This window comes from Pongo pygmaeus, chromosome 2, assembly GCF_028885625.2.
Source record: "Pongo pygmaeus isolate AG05252 chromosome 2, NHGRI_mPonPyg2-v2.0_pri, whole genome shotgun sequence".
Lineage (NCBI taxonomy): Eukaryota > Metazoa > Chordata > Mammalia > Primates > Hominidae > Pongo > Pongo pygmaeus.
The window spans coordinates 83,541,223-83,559,877 of NC_085930.1; the positions used below are offsets into that span (position 1 = coordinate 83,541,223).

Genomic DNA, 18,655 nt, shown 5'->3' on the forward strand with positions numbered 1-18,655 from the left:
AATATATATAACCAGGTGGGTGGATCACGAGATCAAGAGATGGAGACCATCCTGGCCAACATGGTGAAACCCTGTCTCCACTAAAAATACAAAATTTAGCTAGGCATGGTGGTACATGCCTGTACTCCCATCTACTTAGGAGGCTGACGCAGGAGAATCACTTGAACCCAGGAGGTGGAGGTTGCAGTGAGCTGATATCCCGCCACTGCACTCCAGCCTGGTGACAGAGCGAGATTCCGTCTCAAAAAAAAAAAAATATATATATATATATATATATATAAAATACACATATATATAAAATACACATATATACACACACACACATATTTATACACACTTATATACACACACATATATACACACACATATATATGTGTGTGTGTGTGTGTGTCCATTTACCAACTCTGATTTGTGCAGTTGGTGGCACTTTCAAAACATTCTTAAGAATTTCTTTTTGTGGTGAAACAGACTGGCTTTTTTTTTTTTTTGCCTGATTTTTTTTATTAATTCAAATACAACTGACTACAGCAACTGTACTATAGCATAACATAAATTAAAGATCAAATATATACATCTCCATCGTGGTTCTAGGTGAAGAAAAATAGGAAAGAACAAAGATCTTCAAGAGTCTTCTAAGACAACCCCAAGAACACCACCGAAACTGTTTTCTGGAGTTCTACGTAAGAATCCATTTCAACATAACTTAAAGTTTACATCTTAGGAGACTGTGGGATCCTCAGCTGGAGAAGGACATGGGGTGAGAGGTATTGTAAAGTGAGTCATACGAGCAGGAGGGGCTTCATACAACCCATCTCATAGTACCTCCTGAAGGGGAGGCAGTTTCTATAGATTCAGCCTATCGGTTCCTTTTGTTTATGACAAAGCAGTTGTGCTGCACCCACAAAAAGCCATGGGCAGTTTATAGATAGATGTTTTGGGGTGATTTCATAGCCCATTTGGCAGGAGTGAGTAGTCCTTCCCATTTGATTCCATCCAAAACACTGAATTCAGTATCGGAAGGGCTTTTCAGAACTCTGGCCAGGCTGACTGGAGGTGGGGAATAGAATGTGAATTTTGTCAGACATGGAGGAAAGTGTCCTGGCCTAAGAATGAGAGATGTATGTGGGCTCATGTCCCAGCTCGCCTACTAAACAAACAGGTGATCTTGAATGTTTTAGTATTCATTTCCAAACATGGCTGAATATCAGAATCAGCTGCAGAAAATCTCCTTCAAATGATCCCCTTCTCTAAACCTTCTGCTACCATGTCTCCTGTAATCTGGCTGCACTGGCTGGAGCTTCAGAAGCCATCCTGAACCATGAGAATGAGGGCCAGACTCAGGGATGAAACTGGTATGTGCTTGGTCCTTCATGACCTGGTCCAATCTGCTCCAGGAGGGCAGAGATGTTTACATGTTTTATTCACATATTGTCTCCCCAGCACATAGTAGAACAAAATAAATATTTGTTCAGTGAGTAAAGTTGGTGTCTCTCTCCCAACAAATATTCTACCTCATAGAATCTAATAATACTAGAACCTTAGAGTCGGTGCACCCTTATTCAAACCATTTGCTTGAATCATCCAGAGACAGAGAACTCTGGGCTCTAGGGATCTACGACAGTTCCTTAATTCTAAGAGGAACTTTCCCTCCACATGTTAAGATTTCCCAAGTCAAAAGAGATCATATAATCAATAAATATATTTTAGTAGAGTTTCTTTCTCCCCCAAATAGCTGTCTTTTTTTTTTTTTTTTTTTTTTTTTTTTGAGATGGAGTCTTGCCTCTGTCTCCCAGGCTGAAGTGCAGTGGTGCAATCTCGGCTTACTGCAACCTCCACCTCCCAGGTTCAAGCAATTCTCGTTTGTCAGCCTCCACAGTAGCTAGGATTATAGGCCTGGGACACCATGCCTGGCTAATTTTTGTATTTTTAGTAGAGATGGGATTTCATCATGTTGGCCAGGCTGGTCTTGAACTCCTGACCTCATGATCCACCTGCCTTGGCCTCCCAAAGTGCTGGGATTACAGGCGTGAGCCACCACGCCCAGCCAGTAGCTGTCTTATAATCAATGGTGAATTGGACTCAGGGAAATACACCTGATAGACAAAAACCGTGGCATCAGGAACAATCACGGCCCTTCAAAAGCTCAAATGAGTTATAGTTTGGTAATTCAGAAATCTAGGGATAGGAGAAACCCACTAGATAAAGAAGCAGAGGGAGAAATATTGATTCATTTAGTATCTTAAGTGAAAATCCACAGACCACAACAGATAATAGCATTAAGCCCTGGAGCCAGGATCCCTGGGTCAAATTCCTAGCCCTGTCATTTCTTAGCTGTATCACTTGGATATGGTTGTTCCTCTATCCAAGCCTCAGTTTTCTCAGCTGCAAAATGGGGGTGGAAAGACATATCTTCTTCATAGAGCAGTTGTGAAAATTAAATGTGTTAATACAAGTACAATACTTAGCATAGTTCCCACAAACCATGTGGACAATGAGTAAAAGTTAGGCAATGAATTCTTCTAGTCTGTGTTTTAATTCCTGAAATGGTATCTTCTGAACATCTTAATATCTAAAAACGAGTCAAAGCTGACAAGTTACTTTCTAGGGAGCCAAAATTCTAGAATGCTGCCTTCTGCTATCATGTTCCTTTTCTTTCCTAGAGGAAAATACAAAACAATTAATTTACAGCGTGTGCTCTCCCAAAAGAACACACAAAGAAAAGTTAATGGGCAATAACTCAGTGAACAAGTTTTGTCAAACATGTTCGTGAAGAATTTCATTCTGAGACTGTATAAGGGAAGCATGCTCTTATGACAAGTATTTTAGTTAACTAAAAGAATGAAATTCAAAATTAAGAATTAATTTGGCTATAAATTCAGGTTTGACATTACTACCATTCTTACGTAGAAACAGAATAGCGAGTTTCATTTGTTCACGTCATCCATTATTAATATTAAAAAATTAGTAAGTTAGACAGTATATTTTTGTAGAGAATGAATCACAAAGAGTAGAGATCATCTCCCCAGCTATTATCTCATTTATAAGGCAAAAATTTATAACATTTCTAGCATAGTGACATTTTAAACACATAATTATATATACTTTGTTCATAAAATGCTCTAACATTTTATAGAGATGAGTAATTAAGCTGTTATAATGACACAAATAATAAAAAAATCTAAAGTATTAAAACAAACTACAGCAGAAATAGAAGCTCAAGAAATTAGAAATCATTTTTAAAACTACCTTTTATAAGAACTTTTAAAGATGTATCTACTGAAAATGATGACTTTAACCCACACTTAAAGTTATGGTAATTATATTTATATTTTTTAAGAATCAAATTCTAAAAACAGATCTGCTACATCTAGTATTTTTCCATTATTCTTGCTGTCTTTAAACACACCTTCACAAGCTGCTGAACATAATGCCTTTCTGACTTAATCAGAACCTCTCCCACGACCCAGGAACGTTCAGTAAATAATGATTAAGCTCCAGAGGTGGCTTTTGCATAAGTTGATTTGCTTGAATGCCTATTCACTTGGGGACACAGCTTTTAGCATTGTTTTCAAATCTTATCACCTAACAGTGAAAGTAAATGTTAAAGGATGTGGGGGGAACTATCCTCTGTTTAGTTTTTCTCCGTTTTAATATTTCTTTGAAATTGCCATTTTTTAAACTTGTTCTACATTTATATGCCAGGCAGGCAATTCTGATGTTTGGATGTCTGTTTCCCCCTCCCAGAGAAAAAAATCAATATACAAGAATGCAAAGAAGATGTTCATTAATGCAACTGTTACCATTCCACAGTCAGGAAAAAAAAAAAAAAAAAGGTGGGGGGGAGAAACCAAAAATTCACAGTGTTTACAATGGGAGAGTTTTGACAAATGTTACTACTGTATTAAGCACACTGTTTTCCTGAAGAAAATCCTGTTTTATTCATAACAAAGCTGGGCTGCAGTCTATCTTGCAATCATAAATCAAGCTCTGCTCTAACTCAGATTTTTCAAGCAGTCGGGGTATTTTTTGTCATTATTAACTTAAGATCAGTATTCAATTTTAAAGGAGAGGGCAAGGATATTGGGTTAGCATTTCTATCTACCACCACCACCCCCACCCCCAAATTAGTTGTTATCCTTGTCATAGCCACCTACCAGAGGTTACAGCTGAAGCTGATTAAAGCCAGTGAGAAGTAACAGCTTCAGTATTTTTAACTCCCAATAAACCCTTCTCTTCCTCTATCCTCCCCCTTAAAGAGAAAAAAACTGCTCCTCTTAAGTGGTCCCGGGATTATTTCCAGAATAAAACTTCACTTACAGATACAAGCTTTCAAAGGAGCATGGCATGAACATCTGAACTCTAAGCGCCTCCATCTTTTTTCCTTTAAGGTGTTCTGCAAGCCCTTGGTGAAGAGTGAAAGTCAAAGTTAGTTCTGGCGCTGGCTGTGTCACTAGGGGTGGCTCCTGATAAGGCCCTGGAAACTCCAATCCAAACACAGCTCTGTGCTAGAACGGTGCCTGGTGTCTGTCTGCAACAGCAGACCTGTTTAATCCAGTACCTACTGTACCTGCAGGACAAAAACGCTGCCTCACACCACAAAGGGGGCTACTCAAGGACCCAGGCACGGCCAGGGAGGCAGCCCAGCAGCCAGGCAAGCACCTCAGGAAGCTTATTTAGCCTTACTCAGCTCGGGTACTGGCTGAGGCTTGCAGAGACTGCACGTTATTAGAGAACTTAAAAGGAGAGGTAATTTCACATACCAGTGAATTGTCAACACTTACTGGAGTCACAGAATCTAGGAGGGAGGACTGTGGAACTGCTTGTGTCCCCTCTCAGTTTGGGAGCTCTCGGGCATCAACTCATCACACAGCTCTAGGTGTTTTGCATCTGTGCACAGGCATTTTTGGAGCTTGATAATTGAATATACCCTCCTTGCTGACAGGCTAGAGATCCAAAACAGCATTCCTTACCCTCAGACCCCAAGAATATTAGGAGGGTTGTCCCTGCCCGGTTCTGGTGGAAGTAAAACACAAACTGCTCCTAATTATGGCCACCATCTTTCAGGACACACAAATCGTTAGGCCATAAACTGCGTATTCTTGAGACTGTCATCCAATCTAATTCTGAACACATTGGTATACAAGACAAAAAAACAGCAATACATGTTCTCGAAAAACACTTTAAAATGCAGACATGACAACATCAATATTATCAAATATTCATGCAGCTCCTACAGGACTCAGCACACCAAAGATGCCCTACAGAGTTATGAAAATCTTGTATGTATGTTTCTCCCTACACACAATTCAAAGGTCACAACAAAGACATGTGACACTGACTAGCTGCATACACTGGGCAAGTCATTTCACCTCTCTGTGCCTACATTTATCTCCAAAGTAAATGGTTGGAAAATAATGCAACCTCTTTCAGCCATAATCAAACTCAAATTACATGATTATAATGAAATTATCTTTTTTTTAACTTCCCTCTAATGCTAGGAAATATCTAGCCAGGAGTCTCGGCCAAACTATTTCTGGTTCTGTTTATTCTCTGCTCATTTTATTCATTCTTTCTTTCTTTTGTTCAATAAATATTTATGGAACACCGACTGTGTCCCAGGCATTGTGTAAATTCGTGGAGTTTACAGTCTAGTGGGAAACACATATTAAATAATCACATAAATATATAATGAAAAATGTTATAACTGCTGCAGAGAGGTGAAAAAGTTAAAATTTAAGGGTCAGAAAAGGCTTTCCTTAGGCAGGGACTTCTGGTCTGAGATCTGAGTTGGGGAGAGGAGGAGTATAGAAGAAATGCTTTCCAGGCAGCAGTAACAACATATGTAAGAACTATGAGGTGGGAAGTTGGCAAGCAGACTCACTATCACTGAAGGACATAGTATGAAGGAAAAACATGGTGCCCGTGAGACCTACACAGTGACCAGGACCAGACCATGAAGGATCTGGTAGGCCAGGGAAAAGTCACTGATTCTGTTTCAAGATGAAAAAGAAACCACAGAGAGATGGCAAGCAGGGGAATGATGAGCTCAGATTTGAGTTTTTAGAAAGGTCTCTCTGGTTGCTATGTTGACAGCCAACTAGAAAACTGGCAGAGTTAGCTACTGCAATAGTCCTGGTAGGAAGTGATGGTAGCTCATGGGAAGGCGGGACGTGCAAAGTGGAGAAAAGTGGGCAGATTGCTCATAAAACTAAGGACCAATAAATAGGATTAGAGGAGAAAGTTCATCAACAGCCATCACTGAGCACTTTCTACATGCCAGGTACTGTACCAGGTACTGGGGTAAACAGATGACTAAGATGTTACACTATTTCTCTTACTAACCTATCCCACCTCTCTTTTCTTGCCTCTAGCACAGTTTGGCATGAAAATCAAGAACATGGATTCTGATGTTTATTTATCCAGGTTCAAATCTCACCACTTACTAATTCTATGACTTTGTACAAATTTACTAAACTTTCTGGGCCCCAGTTCTTTCACCTGAGAAAGGAGAAATAAGTGACTACCCATAGGTTATTGTTAGAACTGAAAGAGATAACAAGTAATGTGTTCAGCATTGTCTCTGCTGCATAATAAATGCTCAATTTTTTAAAAAGCTCTTACAATTACAATCATGGTTAGTGCTACCTGTCCTGGATTAATATTGACCAATCTAGAGAACCAAGCGAAATGAGACAGAGTGAAAAAAACAAATGAAAAATCAAGAAAGTGGAAGAGCAAGAAATAAAGAAAGGATAGGGAATAACCATATCAGAAACTTTAAGGGATTATTTTCTAAAAAATCAAGCCAGGGACGGTGGCAGATGCCTGTAATCCTAGCTACTTGGGAGGCTGAGGTGGGAGGTTTGCTTAAGACCAGGAGTTCAAGACCAGCCCAGGCAATGGAGTGAGACCCCATCTCTTAAAAATAAATTTTAATGAAATAAAATAAAGAAAAGTTCAAGCCAGATTCTCTCTCTCACCTTAGGCACTATTTAAAGCTCAGTAAAGCTACAAGGCACTCGGGTACATTTTAGAACTGGAACTCTGATTTATTACATGCTCACACACAGGGAATCTGTACCCTCCATGAGTTTTCAAATGTTGATCATGAAACCAATGGTATCAATTCCAGCCATTCCCGAAGGGGACATAATGTGGTGCCAAATGTTCCCCTGGCAGGTTCAGCCAGTAACATCACCTGACTTTTTATGTTGGACAATCCACCACCTCAAGAAATATTTCTATTGACAATTTACACCAGTACTTTAGAAAGATCTACCTTACAGTACAGTTCTAAGGGAAGCTTCTTGGATACAGCAATGAAACGTCCACTAGCAAATGGACCAAAGCTTGGCTTAAATGTGAACACATGCCACCATATACAAAATTCATGAGATGTTACATGCATTTCCCAGCACTAAAATACTACTCCTCAAGTCATCATCCAAATTAACGAACACATGTCTTCTGGATATCAAGAACCATGTCCGTTTGGTTTAATGTTGTATCCCTAGAACCCAGTAGAATAAACAGTCCATGGCTTGATGAATATCTTTAAAATGAATCAACGTAATATGTAAGCAACTGTCTTGGGCACATCTGTACTATTCAGATGTGTTTCCTGAGTTTGTATATATATGTATATGCATATGAACACACACACACTTAGAGGAAAAGAGAGAGATACCCAAATCCTAAGTTTAAACACAGACTAAGAATTTGTAGTGCCGTTGGGGAGGAAAAAATAATATCAAAAAAACTAAGCACAGAATGCAGAATAAAAACATCACCTGTACTCCAATGCTTCTGAAATAATAAGTACTACTCTTTGCCCTAAATTTCAGCAAATCAACTACAGTCATCAGAATTCTTACTGACCCTTTAAAAGCTGAACCTTAACTAAAATGGGATTTGAAGTAATCAACCATCCAAGTGACAGCCAACTTTTTCCTTGGAAGCTAAACTGGGTTTCAGAATCTTTTTGGAAGGAAAAATTCAATCACTACTTTGAATGGGTTAGAAAAGAGAGAAGGGATTTTACTTGTTATCCTGTCCAAGACTTAGCTGAACAAAAGTAATGCTACTGTTTTATCACAGCTCAAAATTCTTCTTATTTTATTTAGGCATTAAATGTTTTATTGCCCAGCCCAAGCACACCATATTTTCTGATATTCTTTCTTTTGATAGTCATTTTTCTTTTCAGTAAACTCATACTTCTACTCAATAGCCCCACAACAGTTAACACCTGAGAGCTTACTATGTGCCAGGTCCTATATTGGCCCATGAACTACGCACAATTTAAGAAGCATCTACTTGGTCTTAGAATGTTTCATTATGATCCCAGCCAATGGTTCCCAAACCTGTCTTCCTATCAGAAGCACTTGAGGAACCTTCTCCTTACCCCACCTCCTTAAAATAAATACAGGAGATTTAAGAAGTATAAAGTTCAAGGATCTTTCCCCAAACAAATGAGTGAGTGAGATTCTGCAGGGGTATGTTTTAGAATTCTGTGTTTTTAAAAAATGATTCTCATAGGGGTCTAAAGTGAAGTCAGGTCTCGAAACCACTAATATATAATATAACATTATAATATACATAGCTATATATAATATTATCTATGTAAATGGTCTCTTAAGAGTGGCAGGAAAATACTCAAGAATGGAAGCTCCTTTTATTTATTGAATAAAGAAGTTACTCATACACTTTAATTCTTTAAAATATCCATGTGGAATGTTCAATGAAAGCCTTATTGTGGGGTAATTAAAGAGTTTCATCAAAGTAATAATGAAACTCACAAAATACTCTGAAGAGTAACACACACATCTCTTTTGTCCACATGGCATCACACTCACGTTCTGGGAAAAGTCAGATGCCATCGAAAGTCCCTTCAATCCAAACATTATTAGTTTTCCCAGCATGTGTGTGAGAGGCACTGTTCTCAGCGCCATGGGGAAGACAAGGATGAAGATGCAAGAGGCTCTGCTTTCCAGGGGTTCACTCCAGAGAAACCCAAGACTCACACGCACATGCCAATGGGAAGAGGGTGCAGGGAGGACAGAATGCTAGAGCCCTCTTCTCCCTCCTCTGCAACTCCTTCCCTGGCCTGGCGCATCCTGACCTGGCAGATGAAGTTTTGCAGGTCTTATATTTCTTCCTCAGAGAGGTCTTCCCAGACCATCTTTCCTAAAGAAGAAACATCTACTTTTGTTTTGTGCTCCTGAAGCAAGCTTCTTTCTTTTATAGCACTTAATTCAACTTGTAATCCTTTTATTTATCTGTTCGTCCTGTGTTCTTAAGGGCAGCTTCCTTGTACTTACCTTTTTCTCAGTGCCTGGCACATAGTAAGTATTCAAATATTTGCTGGATGGATGGATAGAAGGAAAGAAGAATGGATGAATGACTGACAAAAATGAAAAAAGGTCAGATAAGGAAGGATCTATCAAGTATAATTTGAGGGTAGCATTTAATTAATTATGAAGAAAGTCAATAGTCATAAATGGGATATACAACTGTGCACTCTTTATTTGCAAGCTTTTAGTGGCTGAGCACAACTCATTTTCATGGAGAAAGTATTGGGGTACAAATTTGCAAGGAACTGGTCCAGCGGCTCTAATTTGAAACCTTCACAGCATGACTGAAGAAAAATTTTAATGACTACCTACTTGCAGAAATAACTGTGCAGTAGCACTCACTCACGTTTATCTCTTTCATCCTGTTTCTATTTTTTTCTCCTACTGAGAGCAGATCTGCCTGTAACAGTGATATTATAGCATCCTCTCAAAGACAGCTCATTGTCCCCGGAAACCAAGGAAGCCCTTCAAGGTTGAAAAGGAAAATAAAGAAGACTAAGATGTCCCCACATAAACCTGATTGGGATGCAGCCCAACATTATTAAAGAACGGTTAAGATATTTATACAAACATCCAGAAGGAAAAATTAAACGTTTTTAAAAGCTGTTTCAAAGAATCTGTCCAGAGGATAAAAATATAATCTACAAAGAGGCATCTCAAATTCTGTCTAAAGTGAATTTTTAAGCAATTAACAAACAAAAATATATAAAATATTAGCTTGACTCTTTAATATAATAATCAATACAACAGATTAATCCCTTACCTTAAACTCTTCGATATTCTCTCAGTGTTCATTTCAAAATAAATACTTGTTCCTGCATTAAAGGTTATGTAAAGGCTTTTCTTTGTTATCTATAAATGGCAACCAGTATTTGCAATAAGAAAACTACAATCTAGAATATAAACAGAGTAGGTGAGACAACACAAAGTTGGAGAGAACACACTGATGAGATTATGCTGGTTTGATAATATTTTTAAATGAGAAATTTAGTAAAAATGCAATTTACTATCCTATCAAGGTAAGTAAACAGGAAAAGATAAGGCCGTCACCAGCATGGGGGACAAAGTTATTCATAAGATGACTTTACAATAAATAAAATCTCCACATCAGGACCTGAAAATCATGGTGTTTTTATCTCAATTTACGGGTTAACTCTTTACTCATTTAAAAAGAAAAATGTGGACATATATTTTACTGTTAGTAACTTTTTTTAAGTTATGAAATATTGAAGGACAATAAGAATATGAATGTCTCTGCCTATCTTTTAGGGGTGTTGTGGATTGAAACAGTAGAGTGCATCACCATCATCTTCATCTACAACATCAGTTTCTTTCTTCTTCCAAGCAGGATTCAAGGTATTATAATATTTTAAAGCAACATGCAATTCGGCTATAGAAGTGGCCTCCATGGACCACCTTGGCTAAGCTCACAGCCGCTGAGATGAACCCACCCTTCCCTTGATTCCATCTCATTAGGAGATCCCAGGACATCAGCAGTTCCATGGACCATCTAAATCCATTCTGGTCCAAGGAGGAGCTAGAAGAAGGGACTGAGATAAAGAAGACAGGGATATTCTGTCATCTAGATTTTATAGTCTATTCATATAAATTAAATGTTTGTATTCCAAAGAGTGAGCAGAAGGTAGAGAGACACTGTTTCTTGCACACAACAATGCCATTGTGGAAGGTGGTATGGAAGTCACTGATGTGCAAAAACTCCAGTTTGTATAAGATGTGGTAAGGATCCAGGGCAGTGGTTTCAACCTGTGGGCAGCAAACTTCTGAGAGGTCTACTATTTAATAAATGTGTTACTCCTATGGATATAAACATGGCACCATTTTTCCAACTGGAGACAGGATAGTGTGGTGATTCAATGCAGACACACACACCACCCTTCGTATCCTAGTTTTACTCTGGGTAAGGCATTCAACTTATGAGTCTCAAGATCTGCATCTGTAAGATGGGAATATTAATACTACCTATTTCATAGATTTAATACTATGATTGAATGATATAAAGTATGAAAAGTACTTAACATGGTACAGGAAAAATAGCACTCAATCAAGGTGCCACAAAGAGCGAGGACTCTATTTCAAAACATTGTTAGGTAATGAAAAGTCAGCCCTTAGAGCCTCAAAGGACTTTAAATTCTAGGGCAAATAAAAGTTATTATTTGGAGACAATGCTTAAGGTAGTTTTGAATTTTGATATCTTAAGAGGTAGCCCAGATTCAAAATACATGTAAGTTCAGGAAAGGTATAGATAAATTTGTGAATAATATATTCATAGTGCATAACTAAAGACTAAATATTGGCGGTGTCTGTAACTTCTGATAGTAGACAACAAACTATGTCTTTTCAGTGGTTGTCTTAGCTACAAACCAAATTCTAGTCCAGGAAACCTTCTGCTCTGATTCAGTGTGTCAATCATAATTTTAATTTATATTTTTTCTATGTAAACATACCCAGGAGTCACACAGGAAGTCATGTATTTAAATAAGTAAAACTATAAAAAATCAAACCTCTTTATGCTAAATAAATCACCTTATGTTAAATTTTTGCTAACAGTCAAATTTCTCAAACTTTTAAAGCATCTCAAAACTTACTCTCATACTAATGACATCCTGTTACAGTTATGCTGAGCAAACAGGATTTAAAATGACAAAAATAATATTTGCACAAAAATCCTTCCTGTCTGTTGATTAATCATAATAAACTCTAATCAATCATAATAAACTCAATGCACATTAGCTTTCTGCATCTAATTGACACTCTAGGGAGTCTTATCTATAATCAAAGTATATATTAATGTTGATAGTAAAATATTCAAATAACCAATATTTTAAATTAATAGTCTGTAATTCCAATGAATATTACCATGAAATAATATAAAAGACAAATTAAATCCTTACTTAAAATATTATCATGTGTTGTTAAAAAAAAAATGCCTAAAAAAGCTACTAAATTCTCCCCTTAACATTTACTACATATTAATTACCTGCCAGATATAACAGGTAAGGCTGGTAATACAGATATAGAGAATAATATAAACCCTAATTCAAGCTTATCTTGCTCCTAATATCAAACAATATTGGTCATTTTTAAAGGATGTTAACAAAATCATGAATAAAAGAAGAGTCAAAATTATTAAAATCCATTCATCCACTAAACAAATATTTATTGAGCACCTCCTATGTCCCAGGCACTATTCAATAGGCTTAAGATGCATAAGTGATATATCATGATTATTAAGAGAAAAATGTTTTTGGGTAACGCTGAATGATGAAATTATTTATTAATTTAAACAGACGATGTGAAAATTGCATGCATTTGCAACCTTTAAACACCATCTACAATGATATTCCCATTAACAAAGATGTTTAGTTTCTACACTTGATCTAGATCACTGCATTTTCATTTATTAGCATGTTGAGAAAGAAACATGAAAATCTGAAAAAAAAAAAATGAGATCATGTCTCCGCCTTATGTGAAAAAAGAGGAGGGAGGAGAGAAGAGACATGGAGAATTCTTTATCATATTGTCACACTGATAACTGTATCTCATATTTGCATATCATACCGCATATTTATTATTAAACAAATCTTTTTTATTTAAAGAAAGAAACTGGCGGGGCAGGGATTGAGATATGAGTATCCTGTGCAAAATCAAGAGGTTAATGTGCCACAGGTCTGGAGTTTGAAACTCCAGAGCCCACACTTTCCTCTCTATGGTTCTCTGTTCCAAGTTCTTGTAATCTACCCAATGAGCACAAAAGCAAACTAATTCTAAAATTAGAACCTTGCACTGGAGTTGCCTCTTTACTTGTCTGTACCCCACACTAGATTCTGAATTCCATAAAGGCATGAACCATGTCTGTTCAGGTCACTACTTCATTCTTTCACCACATACAATTCCAGACACAGAGAAGGCACTCAATAACTATTCACCAATAGGTTAAATGATTAATTAATTGACCATAATTGCTTCTCTTGGCCACCTCTAACAATGATCTGACTTAAAAAAAAAAACAAAAACAAAACAAAACAAAAAACACACACAAAAAAAACAGAGAATGAAGCAGACTTCCCTGAATATTTATACCAAGCATGAATTCAATTAATGGGGCATTTACTAGAAAGAAACAATGTTTGTCCTAAAATAATTTAATCTAGTTAGAAAAGAGACTAAGAAAATATGAAATTACAAGGAAGAAAAAAAAAGTAACCCAACATATCAACACAATTTATACTTGTTAATAGAAGAAGAAAGTTCTCAAAAAAGGAAATAATTATTCAAAAAGGCTTTCTAGGGGAAACAAGGTCTTTGGAAATTTGGGGGAAAATGATAGGCTTCCTTTGAGAAACATGGTAAATCTTGAGCAAAGGTTCCCAAAGTGTGGGATACAAGATGATCTCAAATCGAGATGCACAGACTTCACATTTACTAACCATGGAATCACACAGTGAGAAGGGCCCTTTCAAATTTCTTCCATCTAAGGAAAGTCTCTATTTGATGCTAATACGTCTTCAATCTCTCAACACTTGCCCTTTGTTCACAATACAGCACAGACCTCAGACACCCGCCGGTCTAGACAATATACCTAGCAAGAATCGAACAATTTTCTTTCAATTTCATTATATTGATTTTAATACCTATTTCCATTCGTGGCTTCATTTCCTATATCCTATATCCTATATCCATTCGTGGATAACATTTCCTTTAAAACATGTAATATTTAAAGTTCCATGTGGTTTTTGCAAGCAAAAGTAATGAAGTTAGCATGAGAATAGCTAAAATTTAGGAAACACTGATTGAGAGATATAAAGAATGTGCTAGAAACTTTCAGTGGAAACAAGATTAAACACAGTCCCGATACAGTGGCCCACTCTATTGTGGTGAGAGGCTGATAGCTACAAAGAATTTCAGTCTGATAAAGAAAACCATGTAGGGTTCTGAAATCACGGTAAGTGAGCCCAGCCCTAATCTCTCACTAACTGTGGGAAATGAGCATGACTCTCAGATATGATTCCATACAGAAAAAGTGGGAAGCTGGCCAAGTAGGACTGAGAATATCACCATGGAAGTTACACGCCGCGTTTGTTGATAGTGCCTGTAAATAAGACCTCTAGCCCAGGGGAAAACAAAAAAACAAAAAAAATCAAGGCTGTTAGAACAAAATGTCAGGCATGCTAGAGGTTGATGCTTCGATATATAAAGACCTCTCCTCTAATGCTGTGAAGGTCACTCTGGCCTGTGTTATCTCCTGGAACATAAATTTAGCTTACAGTCCATTTTTGTTTTGGTTGTTATCTAATTTCATAATGAAGTACCAAAAGAGATTCCTAGTACAATTTTTTTTCCCCAGTATTAGCTATATAGTACTTCATACACTAGATGGAGCCAGCTTTATAATGCTTTGGGATTCGTGAGCAGGTTTTGTGTTGTACTTGGAAAAAAAAAATCATTACACAAAGTTACGGGAGAGTTGTGTGCTAACTAAATATACTTTAAATATTTTAAATTTTCATTTCAGAGGCCAAAAGGCCCTATCACTTTAGCATTTTCTATAACTCTTAAGCTTAAATTAATATCAAAGTATCAATAATACTATAAAATGTGTATTTCAAATATGTACATCTTGTAACTCATTGGTATTTAACTTCTTTATTAACATGTATTTATTATTATAGATTTTTAAACTGACAATTTCAAAAAGATACGTGCTTTTTTTCTTTTAGTTTTTTTTTTTTTTTTTTGCTTATGGGAAATGGAAGCAATTTTTAAATGCAATGCAATGGCATGATCATCTCACTTGGACTTATAAAGACTGCCTCTGAATTAGGAGGGGTTTAGGGCAAAGAGAGTCACACGTAGGCAGAATATAGACCATGAAAGCAGAAAAGTAGTCCCTGGGGGGTGGGGGGTAAAACTGGTAACGTGCTTACAACATGAGGGGGCTGGTCTCCAGGACCAGTAAAAGTCCACTACCAAAAGACAAAAGAAAAATACCACTCTTCACAGTCACCAACCTAGGGCTGGGATGTGGCAGCAGGGAAGTACTAAGAGGAAGGTAACTGCTATGATTCTCTCCAGTCAGTCATGGTAACTCACTGCCTTTTCATTGAATTTTAATACTTTAGAGCAGTAATTCTCAACAAGGGACAATTTTGTCCCCAGGGGACATTTGACAGGTCTAGAGACATTTTTGGTTTTTGCAAACAGAGAAGCAAGTGCTACCGGCATCTAGTGAGTAGAGGCCAGGGATGCTGTTAAACATCCTACAACGCACAGTATGGCCGTCACAAGAAAGAATATCTGGCTGCAAAGGTCAATATTGCCCAGATTGGAAAACTCTATTGTACAATAAGCACCTCTTTCATACAGAAGACAAAATACAGTCAGCCCCTCTGTATCCATAAGCTCCACATCCACACATTCTGCCAACCATGGATCAATAATATTAAAAAGCAAACAAATAAAAACAATGCAACAATAAAAAATAACACAAATAAAAAATCAATATAGTATAACAACTACTTACATGGCATTTATGTTGTACTAGGTATTAGAACTAATCTGCAGGTGATTTAAAGTATGTGTAAGGATGTACATAAGATATATGAAAATACTACACCATTTTAAATCAGACACTTGAGCACCCATGGATTTTGGTATCCAAGGGACTCCTGAAACCAATCCCCCAAGGATACCAAGGACAACTGTAGTTCCACCTCATTGTAAACATTAAATTATTAACAAAAAGTTTTAAGTCTATGGGACACAATACATGATTTACTTCAGTCTATCACATATGCCACAATATTAGGGTCAATGGGTCCAGGGATTAACGATTAAGAGGGAAGTGATCAGCTGGGCTCGGCGGCTCACGCCTGTAATCAATCCCAGCACTTCGGGAGGCCGAGGCAGGAGGATCACGAGGTCAGGAGCTCGAGACCAGCCTGACCAATATGGTGAAACTCTGTCTCTACTAAAAATACAAAAATTAGCCGGGCGTGGTGGTGTGCACCTGTAATCCCAGCTACTGGCAGGAGAGTCACTTGAACGTGGGAGGCGAAGGTTGCAGCGAGCCGAGATCACACCACTGCACTCCAGCCTGGGTGACAGAGTGAGACTTTGTCAAAAAAAAAAAAAAAAAAAAAAAAAAAAAAGACGAAAGAGATCAATAAACTGAGGAATAATATTAACACAATGCATCACTACACATCAGTAAACATGAGTGATATGCCTTTACATGGATAAAATCAAGACACACGTGGAATGAAAAAAGATGTTACATAGAACCTTGCCTTATGACCCCATTTATTTAAAGTTCAAAGTATAGTTTAGTGATGTAGTCAAAGATTCTAAAACTATAATGAAAAGCAAAGGAGTGATCAGAACAAAAACGATGATGGTTAACTAGGTAGGGAGTAAAGAGGAGAATGCCTCAAAGATGAGGCTTCCAGAGGGTTCTATTTTTTAAGATGGATGGTGGGCACATGGTTATTCATTTTATTGGTCTTTACTAAACTGACAGGTATTACTTTCTATATGTATGATATATTTAATAATAATAATATTGAATATTGTTAGTAATGAAAAAGTGAAAAAATAAGGCATATAGGGAAGTAAAGAAATGGATACAGCAAGTATAAACTACTCTTTAAAGACATTAAGAAGGATAATAGTGAATTTTGGCATAATTGGCTAAGGTACCACCAGGGTCAGAGGTATCTCTTACTCTTCCTTCCTCTTAACCCTCTACTGAACAGACGCTTATCACATCTTATCTATCAACCACCATCTCTGTCCTCACAGATATTCTGACATGGTGAAACTCTGGCCTGGACTACTAAGTTGTTCTGACAACTTCCCCCAAAATATTATACACCTACTACTAGATAACCCTTCCTAAAGCATGACTTTGCTGTTTTCAGGCAACTATGGTCACAAAATTAATGGTTCATCACTATACAATGAATGAATTTTTTAAAAATGTTTTATATAGACTAGCAATCAAGCACCAACTTATCCTTCTGGACTTATCTATTGTAATGATTCAAACCAATATAAACAACTTATTCTCTAACTCTAGCTGTACACTCTTGCTTGGGGTGTTCTCTTGCCTGGAGTACTACTCTTCATGCACTCACCATCCCTATCAAAAAAACACTACATATCCTTCAGTAAAATGAAAGGAAGATGTATTACCAAATGTTGGTGAAGAACAGAGCAAATGGAACACTCAGATGCTGCTCCTGAGGGTGTAAATTCATAGAAAGACTTTTGGAAAATGGTTTGCAGTATCTACCAAAAGCTGAACATGTGCATGCCTCATAACCTAGTAATTCCATTTCTTAGTCCAAACCAGACAAATTTATATGTGTGTTCACCAAAAAGCATATGGCAATAATGTTCATTGCAACACTGCTCATAATAGTGCAGAACTCTAGGCAAACCAAATTCCCATCAACAGTGGAATGGATAAATGGTGATGTAATCATACAATGGAATATCCTATGAGAATGAACTACTACTACATACAAACAAGGGATGAATCTCACATACATAATGTTAAGCGAAAGAATCCAGATGTGAGAGTACATGCTGTATGATTTCATTTGTATGAAGTTAAATAAAACCCAGACATGATTAATCCATGGTGTTAGAAGTCAGGATAGTGATTATACTTAGAAGAGGCGTTGACTAGGAGGAGGCACAAGGGTGCTAGTGATGCTCTATCTTAGAGATTGGGTGCTAGTTATCTGGTGAAAATTCCTCAGGCAGTGCATGTAAGATGTGTATACTTTTCTGTGGGAATATTATATTTCAGTTAAAAGTTTACTAAAAATACTTTAAAAATCTACCTATTCTTTAAGACTATTCCTTGACAAACCTTCCTCACTTTCTTAACAATCTTCCTTGATCCCATCTAGATGCCTCTTTCTCCTCTAATGTCCCATAATATAATTATAATCTTAAAATCACCCTAAGATTGTTTGTATATGTTTGCCGAAAGAGATGGTTACATTACTGAGTGCATGGATCAGCATTTCCTTTAGGATTTCCCATAAAGCACTGCATTATAGCAGCTCATCAATAAATATTTGTGAGGCTTAAATTAAATTTATGGAATTTAAATTACATATATCAGCCTTTTCAAAGCAACATTTCTTTGTGATCATGTGAGCATATTGGGTAAATGCTATCATCTCCTTTTTTATTCTTTTACTTTTATTTAGATACACTAAAATTCACCTTCCGTTCGAGTTTTGAGATGCACAGAGCCGTGTCACCACCAGCGC

The 18,655-nt window shown here is 37.1% G+C and overlaps 1 protein-coding gene across 6 annotated transcripts in view; it reads right to left on the reverse strand.

The window, feature by feature from the left end:
• Positions 1-18,655, reverse strand: part of MITF (melanocyte inducing transcription factor) — a 226,448-nt gene that overhangs the window by 96,490 nt on the left and 111,303 nt on the right. The window contains exon 2 of one of the 6 annotated variants that reach the window (XM_063661849.1): positions 4,318-4,402. The exons of the other annotated variants lie outside the window; for them this stretch is intronic. Within the exon in view, the coding sequence (XP_063517919.1) occupies positions 4,318-4,402 (85 nt within the window). The remainder of the gene's footprint in view (positions 1-4,317; positions 4,403-18,655) is intronic. 6 annotated transcript variants of the gene reach the window in all.